The sequence below is a fragment of the Crotalus tigris genome, unplaced genomic scaffold, assembly GCF_016545835.1.
Source record: "Crotalus tigris isolate CLP2741 ecotype Arizona unplaced genomic scaffold, ASM1654583v1 scf7180000023720.1715460, whole genome shotgun sequence".
NCBI classification, from domain to species: domain Eukaryota; kingdom Metazoa; phylum Chordata; class Lepidosauria; order Squamata; family Viperidae; genus Crotalus; species Crotalus tigris.
In genome coordinates, this window is record NW_024100139.1 from 1,241,981 (window position 1) to 1,264,518 (window position 22,538).

General features: G+C 50.9%; 2 protein-coding genes across 3 annotated transcripts in view; both read left to right on the forward strand.

Annotated features, from left to right (window-relative positions):
* Nucleotides 1–2,679, forward strand: part of SPECC1L (sperm antigen with calponin homology and coiled-coil domains 1 like) — a 54,324-nt gene extending 51,645 nt beyond the window's left edge. For both annotated transcript variants that reach the window (XM_039321067.1, XM_039321065.1), the window contains exon 16: nucleotides 244–2,679. In XM_039321067.1, the coding sequence (XP_039177001.1) occupies nucleotides 244–333 (90 nt within the window). In that variant the 3' untranslated portion in view covers nucleotides 334–2,679. The remainder of the gene's footprint in view (nucleotides 1–243) is intronic.
* Nucleotides 2,680–4,379: 1,700 nt separating this feature from the next.
* On the forward strand, nucleotides 4,380–20,516 carry ADORA2A (adenosine A2a receptor). The gene is made up of 3 exons (XM_039321125.1): nucleotides 4,380–4,477; nucleotides 15,576–16,214; nucleotides 19,519–20,516. The coding sequence occupies exons 2-3, from the start codon at nucleotides 15,865–15,867 to the stop codon at nucleotides 20,381–20,383; spliced, it is 1,215 nt and encodes a 404-aa protein (XP_039177059.1). The 5' UTR covers nucleotides 4,380–4,477; nucleotides 15,576–15,864; the 3' UTR covers nucleotides 20,384–20,516.
* The last annotated feature ends 2,022 nt before the right edge of the window (nucleotides 20,517–22,538 follow it).

Below are 22,538 nucleotides of genomic sequence, written 5' to 3' on the forward strand. Positions count from 1 at the left end.
AGCTGGGGAAACATTATATGCAGGAGAGCCCCCCCCCCCAAGCACACCAAAGCTTTCTGCACTCTTGAAAAGGGCCTAATGGAGCTCGCAAAATCCCCTCTGCACTCCTTCAGTGGGCAAGCAGCAGGCCTGAGAGGCAGGGCCTGCAGACTTTTATTTATTAGTATAATTACTGTTATAGACAGCCTTATATTCAGACTAGCATCTTTTTATGTTTCCCTTTTTTTCTTCTTTTCTTGGTAGGATATTAATGAAATGGTACGAACGGAGCGTCCAGACTGGCAAAATGTTATGCACTACGTCACGGCAATTTACAAATACTTTGAAACCTGAGAGCAGGAAAAGTGGGGAGAAGCAGAAGCTCAAAACTGTATCCTAAAACCAACTGGCATCTTCTGGGTAACCTTCTGGTCAGTTGAGCAAACCAGAATGATTATGCAAACTCAAGATTACGTGTTAACAAAGATTTCGTCCTTTTCTTGCCAGAGACTAAACTGAATATAAGCTGCAAAAAGCACAAAGCTAAAGAAGGTCATCTGACCTTTAAAGTGTTCCTAAAGGTTCAGTAAATATTATTTTTGTGACACCCTAATGCTCCCCAGAGCAGAAGAAGCGGCTTGTTGTAACCTCGTCAAAGCTATTTGAGATCATCTCCGTCTCTTCAGCTAAAAGAAGTGCAAAGGTGCCTTTTCCTTGCCACCTTCACCTGACTGCAGACGCGGCCACGTCAGAGCTGTACAACAGCCTTGCTCAGCCGAGGAGTCTGTGTCTTAAAGCTGCCTCTTCCGAGGATCGATTGTAATAAAGGTCCTGCCTCAATTGGGGGGGGGGGAATCTGGGAGAGCAGGCAGGTTATCCCAATTCCAGGAGACACCCACATGGAGATCAGTTGACTTTTCCTTGGGAATAACTAACATTTTTTTCTTCTTGACTTTCCTTTTTGGTGGTGCTCCGGATAAGTTTGTTTCAGATGAAGAGAATGTTTGGACAGGACAGGATAAGCTTTTCAAAAGCTGGTCAACGTTTTGCCAAAAGGTCTCGCCCCTGTGGGGTCTGCCAGTAGCTTTGCAGCTCGTCCACCTGCTTCACTGCTGCTCCTGTAAATGGGTTGAAGTCAAAGGGGCTTCTGGGGCTTTCCCTAAGCAGCACGTTTAAATGAATGATGCGTGTCCCGCTCTGCGGGCCATGCTCTTTGGATTAAAACTGGTTTAACAGGTGGAATTAATCCTGATCAGGAGATGGAACAACTTTGGGCCCATTGCTGCGGGGGGGGGGGTGCCTCACCTGACCTTGAGTTGAGAGCAGCAGCAGCCCAAGGACCAGGGAGTGCCTAGTGCCCTCCCCCCCCCAAGGGAGGCCCTGGCAAAGAGGCAGTGTTAGGATTGGCTGCCGGGCAATGAAAGAGGGGGTCACCCCTTCCCTGGAGGGGCCAGGTGGCGATCTGCTCACGGGAGAGGAAAGCCTGTTGCCTTTTTGAAAACAAGTCTGTTACCTTTTGTTTGTAAATGTAATTTGCTTTTCCCCACTCGATGTAATTTTGCGTTCTTTGATGTGCCTGGCAAAGGACTTTGAATGTTAAATGTTGCCGGTGTGTGAGCTGTCGAGAATATAATCCAGTTCCACAATTTAGCCTGGAAAGTCTCTGGATGGGCTTTGAAACCAGACCGGGTCCTGAAGCAAGTCAGAATGAACTCTGAAGAATGTAGTTTTCTTGTGCCTCTTGCATGTCCTTCACCGTGCAAAAACACTTTACAAACTGGTCATGTCGGTAAGCTGCCTAGTGGGTTCCCAATGCTCAATTTCTGCTTCTGGTTTTCCTCAAGGAGCCTGCAAATACTGACATTTGCCTTGGGATGGAGATTGGCATTACAGGAAATACACGGGGAACTTGCTCTGCACCTCCCAGCATCTATCCTTCCGTTTGTCTTAAAAGGAGTCTTGCAGCATCAAACGGTGCCCTGGCCTCCCCTGAACTCTCTGGATGTGGTGGTGGAAGGGAGGCAGTCTTCTTCCGTCTCTTCGGGTCTAAATCGGGTAGTCAACCTTGGCTCTTTTATGACTCGTGGACTTCAATTCCCAGAATTCCTGAGCCAGCTTAGCTGGCTCAGGAATTCTGGGAATTGAAGTCCACGAGTCATAAAAGAGCCAAGGTTGACTGAGGCCTTGTGTCTTGTGTTTCTCCCCCCCCCCTCACACACACACACTGTTTTGCATCCTATAAGAAGACATACATAGTTTTCTTCTAAGCAGACGACAACTCATTGTGGCCCAGGAGCAGTGAGGTGAGTTTTACACAGGAATTGCTCCAGGAGTTCTTGCTCTCCCCGTCAAGGGAGGGACAGGAGGCAAAGGCCTGGAGAACGAAAGGCATACAGAGCAGGGGGAGAAAGCTTCCGACTTGTTTCCTTGTAGTGATGATTTGTTAACTTTTGATAAAGATGGAATTATATTAAGATCTCACACACACAAAAATATTTTATCAAGGAAAGTGCTCAAAAGGGTGGAAGAAATCTAAAGCAGCTTCTTCTACAATAGCAGGGAAGTTCTTTGTTAGATTCTTTTAAGTACTCGTGGATTCTTTAGCCATCTTCTAAAAGCTAACTTATGTAAAAATATATTCTTGTTACTTTTGTCATTAAATATTTTGAATATGCAATAAAAAAGCTAGTCTGAGCAATGTTTTAAGTGTTTCAGTAAATGCCCCTGTATGTCAGTATTTTGATTTTCCTCATTACTGTTTGGGGAGGTCTTACTGAGATCCCTTGGGGGGGGGGTGAGGCTGTGGTGAACCAGAGGGGAGCCCCCCCCCCGTCTCTCCTTCAGCGTCTTTGCCCAGTGGGAGTTCAGGCGATTCATCCTCCTTCCTGTCTTCCAGGAAGACCGGGAGTTTAGGCAACTTGCAGCCTGGGAAGGGGATCTGCCGCAGGGCTATCCCTGCCACGGGAGGCTTCACACCCAGAGAGGCCCCTATTTGGTGGCAGGGTTCCTGCCCACATGGAGAAAAGGGGAACCCTCCCAAAACTACACTCTGGCACCTGCCCCCCTCCAGAGGTCTTGGGGAGAGGTACTTTTCCCCCTTTTTTCAGCAAAAAAGCCACCACAGGCTTCCAGTCGCTAATAAATGTAATTATTATCCTTCCTCTAATCAATTATCTTCGGCCACAGTTACATCCCAATGAATTTAACTTTGGTATTTGTTGAATCGGCCCTGGTGAGCAGTCCCATTCCACGCCCGGCGCCTGGCGGGCCTCTGGCAAGGTCTGCACTGGCCAGGTGGCCAGAGGCTCAAGCACGAGCTCTCCCGCGCCCTCGGTTCGGTTCTTTCTTCCGCTCTCTCGTCTCCTCTCCTCTGCTTCCCTCCTGAGCTGAGAAGTTGCCAAAGGAGGAGCCCCGCGTTGTGGGAAAGGCTGCTCGGGAATCCCATAAAAATGGAGTCAAATGGACGAGCTGCCCTCTCTCTCTTCTCCGTGGGGCAGCCAAACCTCAACAGGAGTGCTGGGCAGAAAAGCCCCCCAGCCCTTCTGCAGCCCCCCTTCAAACCGGGTCCTCACCTGGAGGGAGAGTCGGGGCAAGCCTGGGCCGCTGCTCACCACCTTCTGCAAGATAAAATCACCTGCAATAAGGCCCGCGGTCTAATCATCATTGGATCTAATCTGGGATGAGAGGGATCACCTGGTACAAACTGGGGTGGAGGAATGGGGGGGGATAGCCCTTGAAAATGAGCCTCCGGACTTCATGGCGACTCCCGGGCGGGGGGGGGCTGCGGGGATAGGGGGATTCTCGGGATTTCTGGTGGCTTTCTGGGGCTCTTCCAGGAACACGTCCCAGGGCTGCACCGAGGCCCCTTACCGGCGGGGCCCCCGCCTGCCTGCCTGCCTACCTCCCTCCGGGCCAGGATCCGCCCCTCCCCTCCCTTGAGAGCATCACCGACGGGGGGGGATGTGCGATGTAATTCCCTCAAATGACCCATATGAAGCCCTCCCGACCTCCCCCTCGGCCTCCCTCCCGTCGGGGAGGCTCCCCGCAGAGCATCCGGGAGCCGGAGAGGCTCCTCCGGCCGATCACGGCCCTCGCGGCCGCCTCCGCCGCTCGGGCAGAGCCCTCCGTCTCGACGGCTCCCTCGCCGAGCCGCCGCGGCCGCGCTCCCGCCTTCCGCGGGGCAGGGCGGGCGGGCAGGCTCCGCGCCGGCCGGGTTCTCTCGCGGGCGCCGCAGCAGGCCGGGCGCTCCGGAGCCCTCGAGGGCCGGGAGGGGTCGCGGAGCTCGTCCGCCCGGTCCGCCCTCGAGAAACGAGCCGCCACCGCCGCGCCTGGCCAGCAGAGGTCGCGCCTGCCCGGCTCCCGGGACGGAGGTCTGGCCGGACGGGCGGCGGGGACGGGGAGGCGGGCGGGGCGGGGCGGGGCGGCCGCCGGGTCGGTCAGCGGACTCGAGGGCAACCAGCGAGCCGGGAGGAGCTGCCGGCCGGCCGGCACTGAGCAGGTGAGCGCGGGCGGGGAGGAAGGTCGGGCGGCGTCCCGTCCAGGGAGACCCTCGCGGGGCTATTGCGGAGGCTGCTCCGGGCGCCCCTTCGGCCCCGCCGGTGAACTTTCCGTCGGCTCAGAAAGGCCCTCGACGGAGCTCCGCCTGCCCCCCCCCCGGCGCCTTCTGTTCCGGGAGCCGCGGGGCCGGGCGAGGGGCCGCTACTCGCCGGGAGCCGGGAGCACCGCCGCTGAGGTGCCGCGTTTGCTCCGTCAGGGACCGTGGCAGGCGAGACGCAACCCCCCCTCCCCGAGCTTCGGCCTGCGGGGGGGGGCGAGATCTCCGGCGTGGCGTCTCGGGACCGGCGGCTCCTGGCCCGGCCCGGGGCTCGCCCTGCCCGCCACCGCCCGCATCCCGGAGGGGGGGCGGAGAGGCGCTGCTGGGGGCGGACGGGACGGAGGGTCCGGGGCGTCCGTCGGGGCGCCTTCTGGGAAGAGGCTTCCTGGGGGAGGCGGGAGCTGCTCGCTTAGCCCAGCACCCCCCCCCCCCGAAGTTGGGGAGCCCCAGTTCCTTCGGAAGAGGAGGGGGCGCTGAGTGGCAAGGAGAGCCAAAGTGGCGCAGGAAGAGACTCTGGGACTGCTGCATCTCTGTTCCCCGGATAGAGCCCCCCCCTTCTCCATGGCCCTGAACGACCCAAAAGGGGTGAATAACCACAAGATAGACTGACCCTCCCAGCTAAAAATGCTTGTGAATTGCTCCTGTCAGCTGCTGGCAATGTATTGATCAGCTTGGTCTAGTCTTTGGGGGGGGGGGTGGAGACCTAGGGAAAGGCAGGTGCCTGGGCAACCAGGAATGGCTCTTTTCTCTGGGAGGGGCTCCCTTGGGTGGTCATCTGGGCCCTTCTGGGAGAGGCTGTTCCTGGAAGTCCCCCCCCCAATGTACTTGCAGCCTTCTCAGGGTTTGCAGTAATGCTGGGGGTCTTAAAGGGTGGCTAATTTCTAATTGTCTTTTGAAAGTTCTTCCTTCAGTTAGAGGCCTCTATCAGTGGGGGGGGGGGCGTGGCAAGGTTCGATCTCCCGTCCCCTCCTTCTCAATAACCGCTGAATGAGTTGGGGGTGGAGTGGAGGGGGGGCTTACGGATCAGAGGAGAGCTTCCAAGGAGACCCCTGTGAAGTGTGGCTGGGGCAGCAGCGCCTGTCAGTGCTGGGAGAGATGGCCATGCGGGCACGGAGGGCTGAAGGGTCCCAGCCTGGCCCAGTCGCCCAGAGAAATGGAGGCTCCCTTCCCTGCATGTGCTGAAGCTGAGGGCAGGCGGCCCCCTCTGGGACGTTTTCTTTGGGGTGGGTGCCCTGGGCGGAAGGCTGGGACTCCCCGGCCCAGGTGGGGCCTTTCGGGTTCTCACCTAGGCGTTTTAACACGTGGCTAGTTTACCTTGCTGGCGTAGTTGAGCCCGAGGGCAGCCAGGGTGTGTATCTCGGCTTCTGCCCCCAAAGTCCCTTTTTGCAGCCATGGAGCCGCACAGCCAGCACTGCAAAAAAGAAACCTACAAAAACTAAAGGAAACCCTAAAATAGCCAAGCTTCTGAAACAGTTGAATGAGTATTCTAGTTATTTGGCCTTTTTGTCCATTAAAGAACAGCCTCCCAAGAAACTTGCCATCCAAAAACGTTAAATAAGGCTCCAGTTTTTGTGCAATTATTGCTTTCCTGTAAAATACGTCCAGCATTAAAACAAGAGCTGAACCCAATAAATAACAAGCAGCTGCACTGTTTAACAGCCGGAGTCTTTGCCAAAACAGAAGAATTTTGCCAAAAAGAGCTCCAGATCAGCAACTGAGACTTCTGCCCCAAGGGGGGATGCCCCCTACTCCCCTCAGAAAGGCCTCTTTCCCCCACCCAGTGATTTTGGGGAGACCCCCTGGGAGACAGTTTCAGAAATGGGGGATTGTTTCCAACCCACGCTTGGCAGAAAGGCAGCCCAGCCTTGAGGACCTGTGAAGGGTCTCCGCATCTCCCACTTATTTATTTATTTTATGACATTTATTGCCTGCCCATCTTACCACAGGCTGGCTCCCGTCCTGGGGAGGGGCTGCTCACAAACCCATCTTCCAAGTTTGCAGCTTTGGCATCCTGGCCTCTTCTGCATCTCCGTGTTGCAGAGAAATTGTCTGATTGAAGTTCAGCCTCTCCTCGGTGCTGGTGGTGGTGGGGAAACTAGTCTCCATTTTGGTGGGAGGAGGCTGGGCTTGGCAACCAGTAGGGTCCCTCCGTAGCAATAGATTCAGGTCTGGGAATCTGGGACAACTTCTTGGATCGAACTGCCTTCCAAGACCCAGGCACCAAAAGCTTGCTTTCCCTGCTCCAGGCATTGTACTGGCGAAGGGAGAGGGCCATCCAAGGGGCGTCTTTTGAGCTAGGGACCTCTTGGATGAGGGTGGATGTGTCCTGCCCGCGAGGCCTTCTTCTCTGCCTCCAGCCTCCTTGCTCTCGTTCAGCATAGGAGCACTGTTGCCCCCCTCCCAACTTTTATGTAAGGTTGGTTCCTCCACTGAAGCCATGGCTTTTATGGGGGTGGGGGGGATATCCTTAACGTGTCTTTGCTGCCATGGCTTCCATAGTACTTAGAAGGCTTAACTAAGATGGAGACGCAAATCTGTCCAACAGAGCTTGTGTGGCACATGCTGGTGAGCAAGGGAACCACAGGAGCCACGGATGGCCATGCAAGCAGCGGGTGACAGGCCCGTCTCTCCGGTTTCACTCCTGGGCTTTGGGGGTCCAGCAAAGAAAGGGGCTGCTTCTGGGCTCTGGGCATTTGGACGAGGGTCCAGCCAGGCCGTTGATCTGTTCAAGAAGCCCCTTTGCTTTTGCTTTGCCACATCTTGATCAGCTGGAGGGCCCTGAGCTCCTCTGAGCACGGGGACAGTCAGGGAAGGAGGGAGGGAGGCAAAGCCACTTCGCTCTTTCATTTTGCCTTTTCTCACTTTTATGGAGCCCAGTATTATTTGGTACTTAGTCATTTATTTGTTTACCTGACTCTGGGTTGGGCAACAATTAAGACAAGAGCAGAGTAAAGACTGAACAAACAATTCAAAACGGAAACAGCCGTGATCTCCAGCCTTCGGGTTGGATGACAAAGCCAAGTTTCTCTACCTGGCAAAAGTCCAGCAGGGCAGAGCTAAGTCTGATCTTTTCCATCCTTCAAGTGTCTGCATAGTCTTCACCGGCAGCCCCAGGGAGCGTGCACGGCATTCAATGCAGTCCAGTTGGGGGGTTGACTAATGTGTGAATGTTCCAGGCCCTGGCACAAAACACAAAGCAGAGAAAAGGCTCTTCTACCATCTGCTTTTTGAGCAGGAGCTGAGAGTCCAGGAGGACTCCCAAATTGCACGTAGGATCAGGGCGGTGCAGCCCCTCCCAGGCCAAGAGAAGGAAGGTCCACGGAAGAGATCTTAAAACCCAAAGCCGCTTGGTTTTAGGAGGTTGAGCTGAAGCCTTCCAGACCCCTGCATTCTCCCGGCCCCAAGGCAGGCAGGACCTCCCTGGCATCACTCAGACAGCCTTGGATGATAAAGAACAAAGATGTTCTTAAGGAACACTAATTTTCTTACACAGTCCTCAGCTCATGACTGTAACTGAGCCCAGCATGACGGTTATAAGTCCTGCCAGTCATTAAATGGGTCATCATGTGACAGTCCTGCTACTACATCATTTTTGTGGTGGTCATTAAATGAACCTGTTGGTCATAAATCAAATGCCGTGCCTGTTAAGCAAACGCTGTGGTCATTAAGCAAATCCATTGTTTGCGATGGGAGGAACTAAGTGGTGGTTTTCTGCAAAGAAAAAAAATGCAGGAATTGCATAAATCCATGACTTTAGGACGCTGCAAGCAGCCATGAATGTGGGTTGATAGCCAAGGGCCCAAAACCCTTCAGAAACCCCCTCGTAAGCTGAGGACCACTTGTACAAAAGGGATGCCCTTTAACCAGTTGCAGCACCAAGAATTGCCCTCTCTTCAAATTCCACTCACTGGGGGGGTCCCAACTTCTTCTGCATGCTTAGCCCATCCGTAACCCTCTTCGAAAGGGAGGCCCAGGCGCCTGCTTCCTCCCCAACAGGTTTTCTCGGACAAATAATGGAAACCAAAGAATCTGCTGCTGAGAAGGTGGTTTGGTGCTAAGCCAAATCCGCTTAGGGCAGTGGTTCTCAATCTGTGGGTCGGGACCCCATTTGGGGTCGAACGACCATTTCACGGGGGTCGCCAAACAACGCAGTCCGCCATTTTTTCCATCTTTTCCTTAGCTGTGCTACTCCCTTTTATTCTATTGGCTTTTGAAAGCCAATCGAAGAGACTCTCTTGAATAGAGTCTAATTCTATTGGCTTTCCAAAGCCAATGGGAATTGTCCAGGCTGTCTCTGCCCTGCTGAGCCTGCCAAAAGTCCCATTCTGCAAACGGTGCTGCACCAGTTGAGTGATCCTCGACTTATGACCGGTGGAGTAGTCCTCAACTTACGACCGGTTGGGGGTCGCGGCATTAAAAAGGTTGAGAACCACTGGCTTAGGGTGTTGTGGGAATGCACGTCCAGCTCAGGATATAACGCTAGCTGGGAAGCAGCATTAAAAGTGCTAAGAGCAGGTAGCCAACCAAGGATCTGGCATCCAGGCTGCAGCTGGCTTCTTTGGGCGGTTCGTGGGAAAGAGTGGGTGCGGTATCCCAGGTGAGGTGCCAGTTTGCATTGCCAGGGTCTTAGTGGTGGCACTGGAGACCCCTTTTTACCCCAATAGGGACATTGAGGGATGCTGTATCAAAATTGAGCAGTCTCTGGGCTCTCGGACCATGTTCTGATCTCCTTCAGGTCACAGAGGAAGATGGACAGGCTGAATCTCCCCTCTTTCCGTATAAATAGTGGGGGGGGTCACTTCCATAGCCTGAATTGTAGAGCACCTTCTTCTTCTTCCTAGGCAGGATGAATCTAAAGTCAGCTCAGATGGAAATCTGGCACCCATCAGGTGATGGTATCTTTGGAGCTGTCCCATGTCCTGAAGATGGAGAACTTTCCAGGCCTTCAGCCACACCAGAATGGGAATGGGAAGCCCAAGGAGGCTCTGCTGCATAAGCTCGCGGGGGGGGGGGGAGCTTTCAAAAATCCTGAATGATGGAGATCAGCCTTTGGGAGGGACCATCGAAGCCTCTGAGTTATGCAATGAAAGTTTGGTTAAATAAATAATACTTTTGGAAGGCAACCTGTGCATTTCCTGCACAATACAGTTCAGATTCCCACACAGGTGAATCTCCTCTGTTTTCTGTTGACAGGGCAGGAATATTACCTTGCCTCACTAAAGGAAGGGTCTTCAATGAGTTGAAGTGCTCTAAATGCCTCCTGGAGAGAAAAGAGCAGCCCAACACAGGCTGTCCCCAGCCTGCCTCTCTCCCTGCCCTGCCATGGGATTTTAACCACCTCGAAGCTGCCTTTGGACAGGATCTCAAAGAGAAGGAAAATAACTCCAATAAGTTGAATAGTTGCTAAACAAATGGTTGCAAGTTGAGGGACTTACTGTTCAAAGTCACAGCAGCATTGGAAAAAGTGACGACCGGCCCTTGCGCTTACAACCATTTGCAGCATCCCAACAGCCACACAATCAAAATCCCAGTGCTTGGCAACTAGCATGGAAGGAATAGAATAGAATAGAATAGAATAGAATAGAATAGAATAGAATAGAATAGAATAGAATAGAATACCTTGGAGGTCTTCTAGTCCAGCCCCCTGCTCAAGCAGGAGAACCTATACCATCTCAGACAGGTGAATGTCCAGTCTCCTCTTAAAAATCTCCAGTGATGGAGCACCCACAATTTCTGGAGGCAGGCTGTTCCACTGGTTAATTGTCCTCACTGTCAGGAAGTTTCTCCTTAATCCCAGGTTGCTTCTCTCTTTGGTCAGTTTCCAACCACCATTTCTCGTCCTACCCTCTGGTGCTTTGGAAAAGAGGTCAACTCCCTCCTCTTTGTGGCAGCCCCTCAGATACTGGAGCACTGCTCTCATGTCTCCATTCAGGATGGTGGCCACAGCCCAGGGTCATGTGGTCACCATTTATGATCTTCTCAGCTGGCTTCTGGTAAACAAGTCAGTGGGAGAAGCCAGATTTATTTAACAGCTCATGATTCACTCAAAAGCCACTTTGCTTAGCTATGGAAATTTTGGTCCCAGTTGTGGCCATATGTCGAGGTCTACTTGCAGAGCTGAGGAAACTTCTCAGCCTTGGTCTCAGAATGGACGAGGGGTAGAATTCAGCTGGCAGAGTTCCACCGCCAGCCACGGGAGCTGAAGTCTTCCAGCTGCCAGAGCTGAGAAGGAGTCTTTAGTCTGCCTCCCTCGAGGGACGAGAGGGTAGCAAATGAAGATGTATGGCCCCCGGGGTCTGTTGGTGCCAGGGCCAGAGGGAGACCCTCTGCATTGGGCAAAGCACAGATCTTCCCCAGGAGACCCTGGCAGGCACCTGGGCAGCGAGCGGAGCACGGCAGAGCTTCGGGTGCGTGTGTGTGTGTGTGTGCGTGTGCAAGGCCTCCTTCAAGCAACCATAAGGGAAATTGTTGCGTATTAATACTTAATTTCCTCTTATTACCGGAAACAAACCAAATATCCAAGATAGATTAGAAATGCAATTAGTGGCAAAGAAAATTAGAATGCTTATGTTCTGTTTCCATGATTACTATTGTTTTTATCAGCACACCAACACTATGATAAAGTGGCTGTGTCACTACCACCCTGGCTTGCCACGCCACCCTCCTGGCCCTCGCAAAACACTGAGCACTTTGGCCCAGAAGGGCTATTTTTTGATTGCCCTACCAGAGCACTGTGACTGTTAGTTTCTCTCCTCCAAAGTCGGACCTGGGAGGCTATCTGGATTTCTGCGTGGGAGAACGGTGTGTGCGTCTGTATAGGTGTGCATCTGTGAATCAGCGTTGATTCCTGATACTGCCTGGATGAGCCCCTGTAGTGTTCTTGGCAAGGATTTTGAAGTGGTTTGCCTCTTCGAGAGCCAAGAGGGACAGGTCCAAAGTCCTCCAGTGACTTGAATTCTGGAGAACTTGGATTCCTAGTTTGTAGTTTGCTACCTTCAGCCACTACTACCCCGATGTGCTTCCCAGAATGAGGTGGGGCTCCCCTAGAAGATTAAGGTTCAAGTTGCAGGAGAGCTGAACAGCTGTGCAGATTTTACGAGAAAGTGTCTGTAATCATTTGTTTACAGATACAGATGCTAAAGATGTAAACTTCTTTTTCCCAAAACCATTCTGTCTACTTGCCAATGATCTTCTAATCCAAGAAGAGACAATGGAGACGAGCCGGTACCTAGCTTTGAAACACTCCTGTGCAGCATGATGCAATTAGGGGTTCAGCTAAATCGGTGTTGCCTGCCATAGAGGTAGTTAATGAGGGCAATTGGGACTGGAATTGCCATTGCTAAGTGATGCGGTTGTAAAGTGCTTGTCATTTGACCCCGTGTCACTTAACGATGGCAATCCTGGCATTGCTGTTTGGAGGACCTTATGTGATGGTGCTGACTTCCTGACGGCCTCCCCACTGACTTTACTGGCAGGGAATATTGGAAATCATAGTAATGTGACTGTGACACTCTGTGACAACTTGGACTCTGAGGGCAGGTCATTACTAATAGTCACTAAGCGCCATCATAAACCTAGTAGTAGTCATCAAGGGAGCTTGAGAGAGTTTGGGCTGTGATGGCAGAAACAGCATAAGAATGGAGCTGTTGTTCTAGGTGCATCAACTGCTACACAAGCAGCCAGATATACTAGCAGGAAAACCTCTAGTTGTGTCTAACACTATGACTCCTTCACTTGTATTAAGTGAAACTGGGTGCCTAAGAGAAGTTACGATAGTCCAAGTAGGAATCCAATTATAGCAGCATCTCCAACGGATGGAATCATATTCCATAAATGGCAGAATAGAAGAGAATTGAATTGAATTGAATTCTTTATTGACCAAGTGTGATGGGACACACAAGGAATTTGTCTTCAGTGCATAAGCTCATAAGCATATTGCTGTGGGATGTCACAAGATTTCTCCTGAGGATATTTAGTTTTCAATTCTGAAGTGTGTTTGCAGAGCTGGGCTGCAATGATAATATCGTCACTTGTATCTTAGTATTGCCTTTTTGATACCCCATCATGGCATTTTTGGCTTCACAGCCTCCTGTGGGGACCGAAAAGAATACTTAGGACAATATGACTGGCCTTTAAATTAAGCAACATTAAGATGTGTGGACTCCAACTTCCACAATTCCCCAAACAGCACGGTGACTGGGGAACTCTGGAAATTGAAGTCCAGGTATCTTAAAACTGCCAGGGTCAAGAAATGCTAATTTAAAGGCCAGCGATACTGTCCAAAGGGTTCTTCTTAGGACCCTACTTCCCAGCCCTTCTAAGCCTCGGGCTGCAGGAGCCCAAGGGCTGCTCTTTCCAGCACCTCTTGGCACCGTCTTTGCCTGCGTTGCCCAGAGCCCATTGCTGAGGGGAAACAGCACCGTGGAGGAAGGTGTTCGCTGTCTCTTGCCAGGGAGGCAGGGGTTGACATATTGATGTGATGCAACACCCACCACAAACAAATGAGGTGACTCCCTAGTTGTCTAGTTTCCCCCAATGTGAGCGTGACATGAAATTGTCCATCTGACAATATAGAAATCACTCCCTGAGGTTGACATCCAGCTTATCTTCCAAATGACTTTTACATTGGGTAAAATGACTGACAGGAAATCAATCTCTTCCTCTCCCAAAAGGGATCAATGAGAAGAGATTTACATTAGATACTTTCATAAGATCTCCTCCTCCTCCTCCTCCTCCTCCTCCTCCTCCTCCTCCTGAAGCCATCTGGAAGGAAGCAGGTTTTGGTTGCCCACCAAGAAAAGGTCCAGAATGGTGAAAGCTACTCAGCAATGGCACAGCTTCTTCAGATGGTGATGAACAGTTGAGAAGAGGCCTTGGCCCACTTAGGCTACTTCCAGTCAAAATAAGCTCCTCTGTGGATTAAGATGCAATCCCTTCCACATAGTACATTTTTGCTTGGAGCAAATGAGTGTAAGCCTGTGAACAGAGCTTCCTCCTTCCAAGGTCTGGTCTATCACATTGTCTTTTGGTCCACATCCTCCTCCTCCTCCTGTTGAAATCACCCAAGAACAAGGAGCATGGGAAGTCCAGCAATCTCCGGCCATGAGACCGTGGTTGCTACTCCATACTGTGCCACCACAAAACCACATTTAGACTCCTTGTGGACAGACAATCAGTGAAGAATGCAACTGCTATAGGAGGTGTCCTCTAATCTTCTCATGGAGAATATCCATCTTTATTGTTTTATTACATCTGCAGCCAAAAATAGAAATGACTTCTGAGGCTTCTGTTGATCACCAGATAATAAAGTAGTCTCAACCATAATACTTCAGTTGCTCGTTCATCAGATTGAATAGCTTACTTCTCCAGAGCACGCTCCTCCTCTGACTTTCCCCAGCACTGTCCAGGATGAGGAAGGCTGAGCTGACCACGAGGAATGAGACAGTCTTCCAGGGTGGCTTTTGACTCTGGCCAAATGCTGGCTACATCAGGAATGGGCTTTAAGAAGGGCTGCTGGCGGAGGGGGGTGGTGTCTGCGGGGAGACAACTTGAAAATTGCTTTTCAGTTTTAGGTCCTTCTCTCATGTCTTCCTTTTTATAAATAACTCCAGAAGAAAAAGGACTTGAACAGGGAGAGTTACATGTCTCTGGAACAGGGATTTGAAGCTGATGGGATTCTTCCCCAGCCAGGAAGAAATTGGTCCTGGGTGCAAGATCCAGATTCCTGGGCAACTCTGTGTTTGTTTTCAAAAGAGCAAGCTTCTAGGTCTTGTGTGTGCCTGGATAAGATTCTCAGACTTGGACTGGGATTCAGCAAAAATTCTAGCCATTTCCTGTAAAAATAAATTAGGCAAATTAAAAACTTGATAGAGTAAATATGCATAAATTATGTGTATAAAACACATGTTCAGTGTGCACAATGTGTTTTTTAAAGTACGGGTCTTCTGATGGAAGGGCAGCTCCAGAAGTCTCCCCAAGCCAACTTTGCAAGTGTGCTATACTGTAGACGCTAACAAATTTGGCTACAGGGAGGTCTGGCCAAATCTTAGTCCACTGGTCCCTTCTGAAGGAATCACAGCCACCCCAAGCGATTGAGGAGACTTTCCTAAACCAGTGGAGATGTTTCCAGACGAAGTTTTGAGGTGCAGCTTTACTGTTGCTTTTTTTATTTTGTGTTGATTCGAGAGGCTTTCAGGTGGCTTTGTAGCAAAAATGATTCGGGGGCTATCAGGTGGCTTTGTAGCAAGCCTCACATTTATCACCCCACAGAGCAGCGCTTCTTAAACTGGGGGAGGTCACCCCTAAGACGTTGGGGCATCCTCTGGGGGAAGGGAGCAATTTGCCATCGCTGTCTGAGGATCCTGATTGAAAGTACTGCCTCCACCATGACACTTACGCAACATAACAGTCTGGGTTTTTCTAGGGGTAATGAGAGTTGGGGGGGGGGAGAGGATAGTTGAGTCAGACAGTTTAAGAATCACGGATCTAGAGCAAGGTGATGGGGAGGTCGACCCTCCCCTCCTTTGAGGCCCAAGGCTTGGAAAAGTACAGCCATATGGGTGCTGGTCTAGGAATGGGAGACCCTCCTCTCCTCCCCACTTTCCTCACAAAGTGGTGGTGTGAGGAATAAGGGTCCAGGGAACCACTTGAACTCCTGAATGAATATATTAAAGCAGGGGTCCCCAATCCCCGGTCTTGGATGTACCGGGCCGCAGCATGCTAGCAACCGGGCCGCACAAACAAGCAAAGCTCCATCTGCAAGATGCAGACAGCGCACAAAACCGGACTCTCCGGTCCATGGAAAAACCTTTCTCCGTGGAACCGGTCCCTGGTGCCCAAAAGGTTGGGAGCCTCTGTACTAAAGAATAAACAACAAGCTTTACCACTCTGGAAGCTCAGGGGTGGCCTGAGTGGAGGCTGCTCCGTTGAAGGAGGTCTCTTGCCTTGCATCTGGATGTTCTCAGCATCTTTTTCTCTCTTCTCCTCTTCCCCCCCCCCACAGAATGTCCCACGGAATGTCCTCTGCACCCTCTCCAAAAGTGGTTCTCTGGGAGGAGAAGTGAAGAGCTGCTGTCTCTGCCGGGAGGCCTGCAGCAAAGGCAAAGAATCGCCCAGGGACTTTTGCACAGAAACCGGCGTTTGGCGGCCATCTGGAGAATGACTCGGCTCTGTTTTCTGCACTGCCTGGAGCTTGGCCAAGCCTTGGCCTCCTGAAGGCCGGCCCGCCCTCTCTGCCATCGCAGCCTGGAGAGGCCTGCAGCTATGGACACGAGGGTTCCCAGGTCCTCACCATGCTCGTGTCTGGGGACAAGAGCTTCCTTACCAACATCATCTACATTGTCTTTGAACTGGTCATTGCCCTTCTGGCCATCTTTGGGAACGTCCTGGTCTGTTGGGCCGTCTATCTCAACAGCAATCTGCAGAATGTCACCAATTACTTTGTGGCTTCCCTGGCGGTAGCTGACATCGCGGTGGGGGTCCTGGCCATCCCCTTTGCCATCACGATCAGCACTGGCTTCTGTGCCTTCTTTTACGGCTGCCTCTTCATCGCCTGCTTTGTCCTGGTGCTGACCCAGAGCTCCATCTTCAGTCTTCTGGCTATTGCCATTGATCGGATTATTGCTATCCGTATGCCTCTCAGGTAAATACGCCAAAGATGCAGAACTAAATAACAGAGTTGGAAGGGACCTTGGAGGTGTTCTAGTCCAACCCCCTGCTCAAGCAGGAGACCCTATACTATTTCAGACAGGTGGCTGTTCAATCTCTTAAAAGCATCCAGGGATGGAGCATCCATGATTTCTGAAAGCAAGCCCTTCCACTGGTTAATTGTCCTCACTGTTAGTAAGTTTCTCCTTAATTCCAGGTCACTTCTCTCCTTGATTAGCTTCTATCCACTGCTTCTTCCCTTACCTTCTGGTGATTTGGAGAATAGGTTGATCCCCCCTTCTTTGTGGCAGCCCCTCAGATATTGACTACTGCACCACTATGAGGGCCTTCTCTGCAGAATTCAAGGTTGTGGTTTAGCAGGGCCTGTGCCCACCCCGGGTGCTTGTGATTGCCATGTGCAGCAGAATGGGCTCCTGCTGGCCTCAAACAGGCAGAGCGCTTCTTTGCAGACACAGAAGTCACCCACGACAGGACCTCTGTTTATTAGCCATTGCCTCATTCACAGCCTTTAGGGACTCAGCGGTATTACCTCCATCTGCTGAAAAGAGAGAGATGGCAGAGGTTCTTTGTATGTTGTGACATCTCAACCCTTGTCCCTGAATCAGCTGCCCCAGAGGCTAAAGGACATGGGCCCCCGGTTCCAGTTCCATGAAACTGAATCTAGAAAATTGTTTATTCAAGAATTTCTGGAGCTGTTCAGCAGCAAGACACTCTATGTAGGTTGGAGAAAGACTTTTAGAACAGCAAAAGACTTTTTTTAGATGTGTGTAAATTAAAAGAATCAAAATATTTGCTGCTTAATGGGAACAATGAAATGTTATGAGCTAACAACGACCAAAAAAAAAAAAAAAGAGAGAGAGAGAGATAGCCAAATCCTTTTTGCCCCAGTTTTCTGCAACAAGAAGTGCTTTCCATTAGGAAATGGGAAAACAGGACAAAGGGGTGGAATTGAAGCTTGAGGTGGGGAATATCTGAGTTTCAGTCCACAAAGAGCAAACTGGCATATGAGCTGGGAGAAGCTTTCTCTTTGGGAAAACCTGGAGAAATTAGGAAAGTGACAGAGAGCAAATGTCCTTTCTTCAAAAGAAGGGAAAGGAATCTACGGGGAACTACCAATCTGACATCAGTATTTGGGGAGATCCTTGAAGCAGATTAGGAGACTGACCTATAAGATGAAACACTGCAGATTTCATCTGTTTTGATTGAGGTAGAGCATCGGAAAGCTAGTCCAGGACGTTCTGATTGGCAGATTAGTTAAGTGTGAGTTTATTCATTTTAAAACATTTACATTCAACCAACTCTGGGCTGCTCCTAATCAAAAGTTAAATAACATAAAATAATTTTAAAAACTATAAAACTCAACCAATTAAAACATTAAAAACAACAAAGTTGGATGGGATGAAAATTAAGTTGATATATAATTGGCTAAAAATTGACCGGAGAATCAAATCTGAGTGAGGTGCAAGGATCGAACCTGGAAACTTTGTATTTTAGGATTTTATAATAATGATTTGGATGAAGAAACACAGGAATGCTTAATAAATTTTGCAGGTGCACCAGACAGCCACACTCAGTGTTCATCAGTAGCACATAAGATGGTGAACATTATTAATTTTATATCCAACATCAAGATTGGATCTGTAAAACGCACTTTTCTGGAAACGCTTGTTTTGTTTTTTTAAAAGCAATGTCTTTGGCAAACATTTGCTGGATCTTTCATAGCCCCTCCAAGTGTTGAGATACTCAGTTTGCCCCCCTCAATTTGAGAAGATGTGGGGGGCTGCCTGTGGCCAACCAGCCTCCAGCCTTGGGAAGTGGAACGGGACAGAAGTCATGTGACCAATAATCTGAGCTTGACCACCCAGAAGCCAGGCCTAAAGGCAAGACCTGGACAAAGATGGAAAGCAAAATAGCTTTCCTTTCCAGTGCCTTGATTAGAGAATTCAGACATTGTTTATCTGGAAAAATAAGCATAAATTAAGTCACAGATTGTACGTCTGAAGATTCCCCAGAAGAGGCTCCTTGTCTCTTCTCAGCCCTTGTTAGGCTTCTGCTCTTTGTTCGCCATGGATGGAGCTTGACAGGGAGCAGGCAGGGCCTCCCACAAACGGATCGGGGATCCCCCTCCTGGCAGCGGCCACTCTTGGCACAGCTATTCCCAGCGCTTCTCAAAATAAAACCAGGACACTCATTCATTCTTAATTTTTAAAAATAATTTATATGATTTGTAAGCTGTCTTTTGGGGCAAAGGCCCCTTCCCTTGTTGATGCCCAGGAGAGCCCCTCCCCCGACCTCTGGAGCAGGCAATCTTCAGGCTCCATCAACCCCATCACTGCTGATCTCAAGGCCCTTCTGTGGAGTGCCAATGAGTTCCAGGAATTTCCAATATTGATCAGAAATCTCTTTGTAAAGGAAAAAAAAATATCAGAATGGGCAGAATAAAGGTCCTCATGTCATTGGTTCCAGGAATTGATATTACCCAATTTTATGCCAACCATCAATTTATATGATCCTTGTCTTCATTACAACAGATGCCACATGAAACATGATTTCAGCTATTGGCTCACTTGGTTGTATTTGGGTCTGAGTGCGCACTGGCCAAAGATGACTCTATGAGGCAATTTTGGGTTTTCCCCTCCACTCTCGACTGATAGTGTTGTGGGGGTGGGCATGGATCTTGCCCCCAGGCCCTCCACTCCTTACAGCTGGGAAGGGATTCTGGCTGTGCCGAGTCCTGGTGATACCAGAAGGTGATTCCCACCACCTTAAAATGTCTTCACCTTCATGGTTGGGAACTGTAGCCGTGTGAATGGGGCCAGAACAGACATCCTTGCTATTCCAAGATTAAGTTTCCAGAGTTCGTTGAGGAACTCCACAGTGAACAAACCCCCAGATTATTTACAGCATGGATAGAAACACAAATCCTAGGCTTCCTGTTCATAGAGGATCCTTTTAGAATGAATTTAACAAAGCCTTTAAAAAAAACCAGGTTATCAAGTATGGGGTTCAGTTCTCATCTACCTCAAAAGAAGGATCTAGTTGGAACTGAGGGCAATGCCGGTCATGGCTTGAGATCTGCTGAGGAGGTGGATTGAGTCCCAATGTTAGTCAATCCACACATTGCTGGCCACGTTCCACAGCCCCTGATCCCAGCTCTCTCCTGTTGCAGTGGAGTGGTTTGCAGCAAGAAGCTGGACAGATTCTATCAATTGATCAGTTCTGCTCTCTTCCCATGTAGATCGGATTTCATGCATTGCCTTTCTCTGCTCTTCTTTCAGGTACAATGCTCTAGTGACCAACTCACGTGCCAAGGGAGTCATAGCCATCTGTTGGTTCTTATCCTTTATTATTGGCCTGACGCCAATGCTGGGCTGGCACAGAAAGACTCTGGAAGAGAACGGGCAAAGTGAAAATAGAACCAACTGCAGTAGCAATATGATGCATTGCTTCTTTGCAACTGTGGTCACCATGGATTACATGGTCTACTACAACTTCTTTGCATGTGTGCTGCTTCCTCTCCTTCTGATGTTTGGGATCTACTTGAAGATCTTCATGACAGCCCGGCAGCAGCTCAAGCAAATGGAAAACAAGATGATGCACGGGGAACGATCCCGATACATTTTACAAAAAGAAGTCCATGCAGCAAAATCCTTGGCCTTCATTGTTGGGATGTTTGCTATATGCTGGCTCCCATTACACCTGATCAATTGCTTCACCCTCTTCTGCCCTACTTGCAGAGAGCCTCCCCCCGGGGTCATGTACCTGGCCATTATCTTGTCCCATGCCAACTCCGTGGTGAACCCCCTGATCTACGCGTACCAGATCCGAGAGTTCCGCTGCACCTTCAGGAAAATCATCCAGCAGCACATCCTGTGCAGGAAGCAAGGCTTCAAATCTGCCATTGCCAGCCAGAGGACTTCTCCTCACGACGGGGAGACTGAAAACACCACCGTGCAGATCAGCAAATATTCCCTCGAGTTCTACTGCGGCAGAGACTTCAGGGGCATCCATGGGGGTGGTTCTGGGGGGGAGAGCATCTGCATGGAATGGACCCCAAACCAAAATGGACTAGCTGGAGAAGTGAATGGGCACCTTGTACTTTCCTGCAAAAATGGAGAGCTCCAGAAAAATGGAACCGCTTAGCCAGGAGCCTCTTGGGCAGGGGTGTCAAACTCAGTTTCATTGAGGGTCGCATCAGCATTGCGGTTGCCCTTGGGGGCCTGGGTGGGTGTGGCCACGGTGGGTGCGGCCTACTGGGTGGGCGTGGATGGAGTGGGTGTGGCCTACTGGGTGGGCATGCTCTACATTGTTCACGTCAAGGTTCCCTGTGGGGGCCTTGGCAGGAGTGGGACAGATCTGAGGGTCTCTGGCAGAAGGGGGTGGGACCGGGGCAAGTGCCAAGGCATGGCCCACTTCTTCATTCCTCACAAAGGGTGACACCTCCCCAGCATGCACCCAGGTGGGCGGGGCCGACACAGCAGGGGCTGTTGCTAGATGGCCTTGTGGAGCTAAGACTGAATGTGCTTCAGCATAGATGGCCACCACAAAATTGTACATTGGCTCCCGGCCGGCCTGGGCCAGGGCCAAGGCAGCGGGGGCTGTTCCCTCACTGTTTCCAGCATGGCTTCACGGGCCACATGAAACCACTTTGCAGGCCGCATCCAGCCCCCGGGCCTTCTGTTTGACATGTCTGCTCTTGGGGTTCCTGGGTTTTATGGTAACATGGAGGCTTCATTGGAAGCCTCAAAGGGGTCCTGAGGATGCTGGGGCTGTTGCTATGCTGGGGCTGAATCTTCCGAGACTGCAGCATTAAGAAACAAGGAGTCCGTTCAGCCCTTCTGAAGGGTTGGGGGAGAAGAGGTCTGCCAGGAAAGGCAGAAGGCCCCAGAAGCAGGCAGGACTCTTTGCAGGCGAGGGTCAGAAAGCCAAGGAGTCCCCCAAAGCCACAGTGGATGCTTAAGGGGCCTCGGGGAATGGGAGAGGGGCAATAGCCCACACCATCGTGCCAGTTCGGGGGCCACATTTTGCCACAGTCCAAATGCACTTAGAGAATCAAAGGGCAAGGAAGCTGCACCTTTGGCTGCAGGAGGGGGAGGGGAAGGCTGACTACCAGTTGTGGTCACTTAGTCCATCCAGCTGCCTAGCTAGAAGACCAGACAATCATTGTGTAAATGCTGTTGTTAGTGTAAGAACGCAAGTAGAGGAGGATTCTTCAGTGCAACCTAGTTGCTTTCAGCCACTCTCCTTCCACTGGGGTGGTGGGGCACAGAGGCAGCTCAAGCGGCCCACGAGGGAGAGCAAAGCTTCCTTCCCAGGGGGACTCTGTCATATGATGCAAATGGCTGCCTAGGTCCAGTCCAGTGGGCAGAGCGGGGATGGGGCTGACAGGAAGGAGCAGCTGTAAGAGTAGCTGGCCGTTTGGAGACCGAAGGAGAGTCTTCTGCAGCTGGGATGGGATGGGATGGGATGGGGGATTGTTGTCTCTCAGGGCCCTTGAGATAACAGCTCCCTCTTTCCAGTCTTTTTCTTGCCGCTGTCTGTCAGGATCCTTCTCCTGATTCTTTTCTGCTTTCTCTTGAATTTTGTTCCTGACTAAGTACTATACTTTTTTTTACAAAAGCATAAAACAGACTTTAAACAATGAAAGGTGCCAATTATGCTATTTTAATCGAAAATGTCCCCATAGACCGGGCCTTCACTGCTCAGAGAGGAAAGGCCACGCTGATAAGTTAGAAATAATTGTGAGCTGCCAAGGACTAGCGGGCACGGCTATCAGCTGTGTGTGGATGGTGGCCGTCATGGAGCCGGTGCCAGTGAAGCCTGGAGGCTTGGGAGGCTCTTGGCACCGGGCCTGTCAAGGCAGCCTTGGTGGATTGATTGGGCTTTCAAGAAATGCAGGCGGACACGGGGGCTTGGCAGGCTGCCCGTGGTTTGTGGGCCACACAAACTAAACTCTGGCTTGGAGTGGCGCAAATGGAAATCCTACTGTCCCGGATGAGGAATGGGCACCACTGAGGTTGAAACCTGGGATACAGGTTGCCTTGTATTGCACCACAGTTCCCATAATCCCCGGCCATGCTAACTAAGGCTAATAGTGTTGAGCTCTCCTGGACAGTGCCTGGAGCAAGGAGAGGGTGAGGGGCCCGTTTGGGAAACCAAGAAATGGCTGCTCAACGCCTGTCCAGGGGGCGACGTTCCCCATGGAGAGCCCCTCTGGCAAGAAGAGATGCCCAGGCTGCCCTGGCATTGCGTTCCACGCAAGCAGAAACCCACAGTTAAAAATAGACTTGTGTTTCTT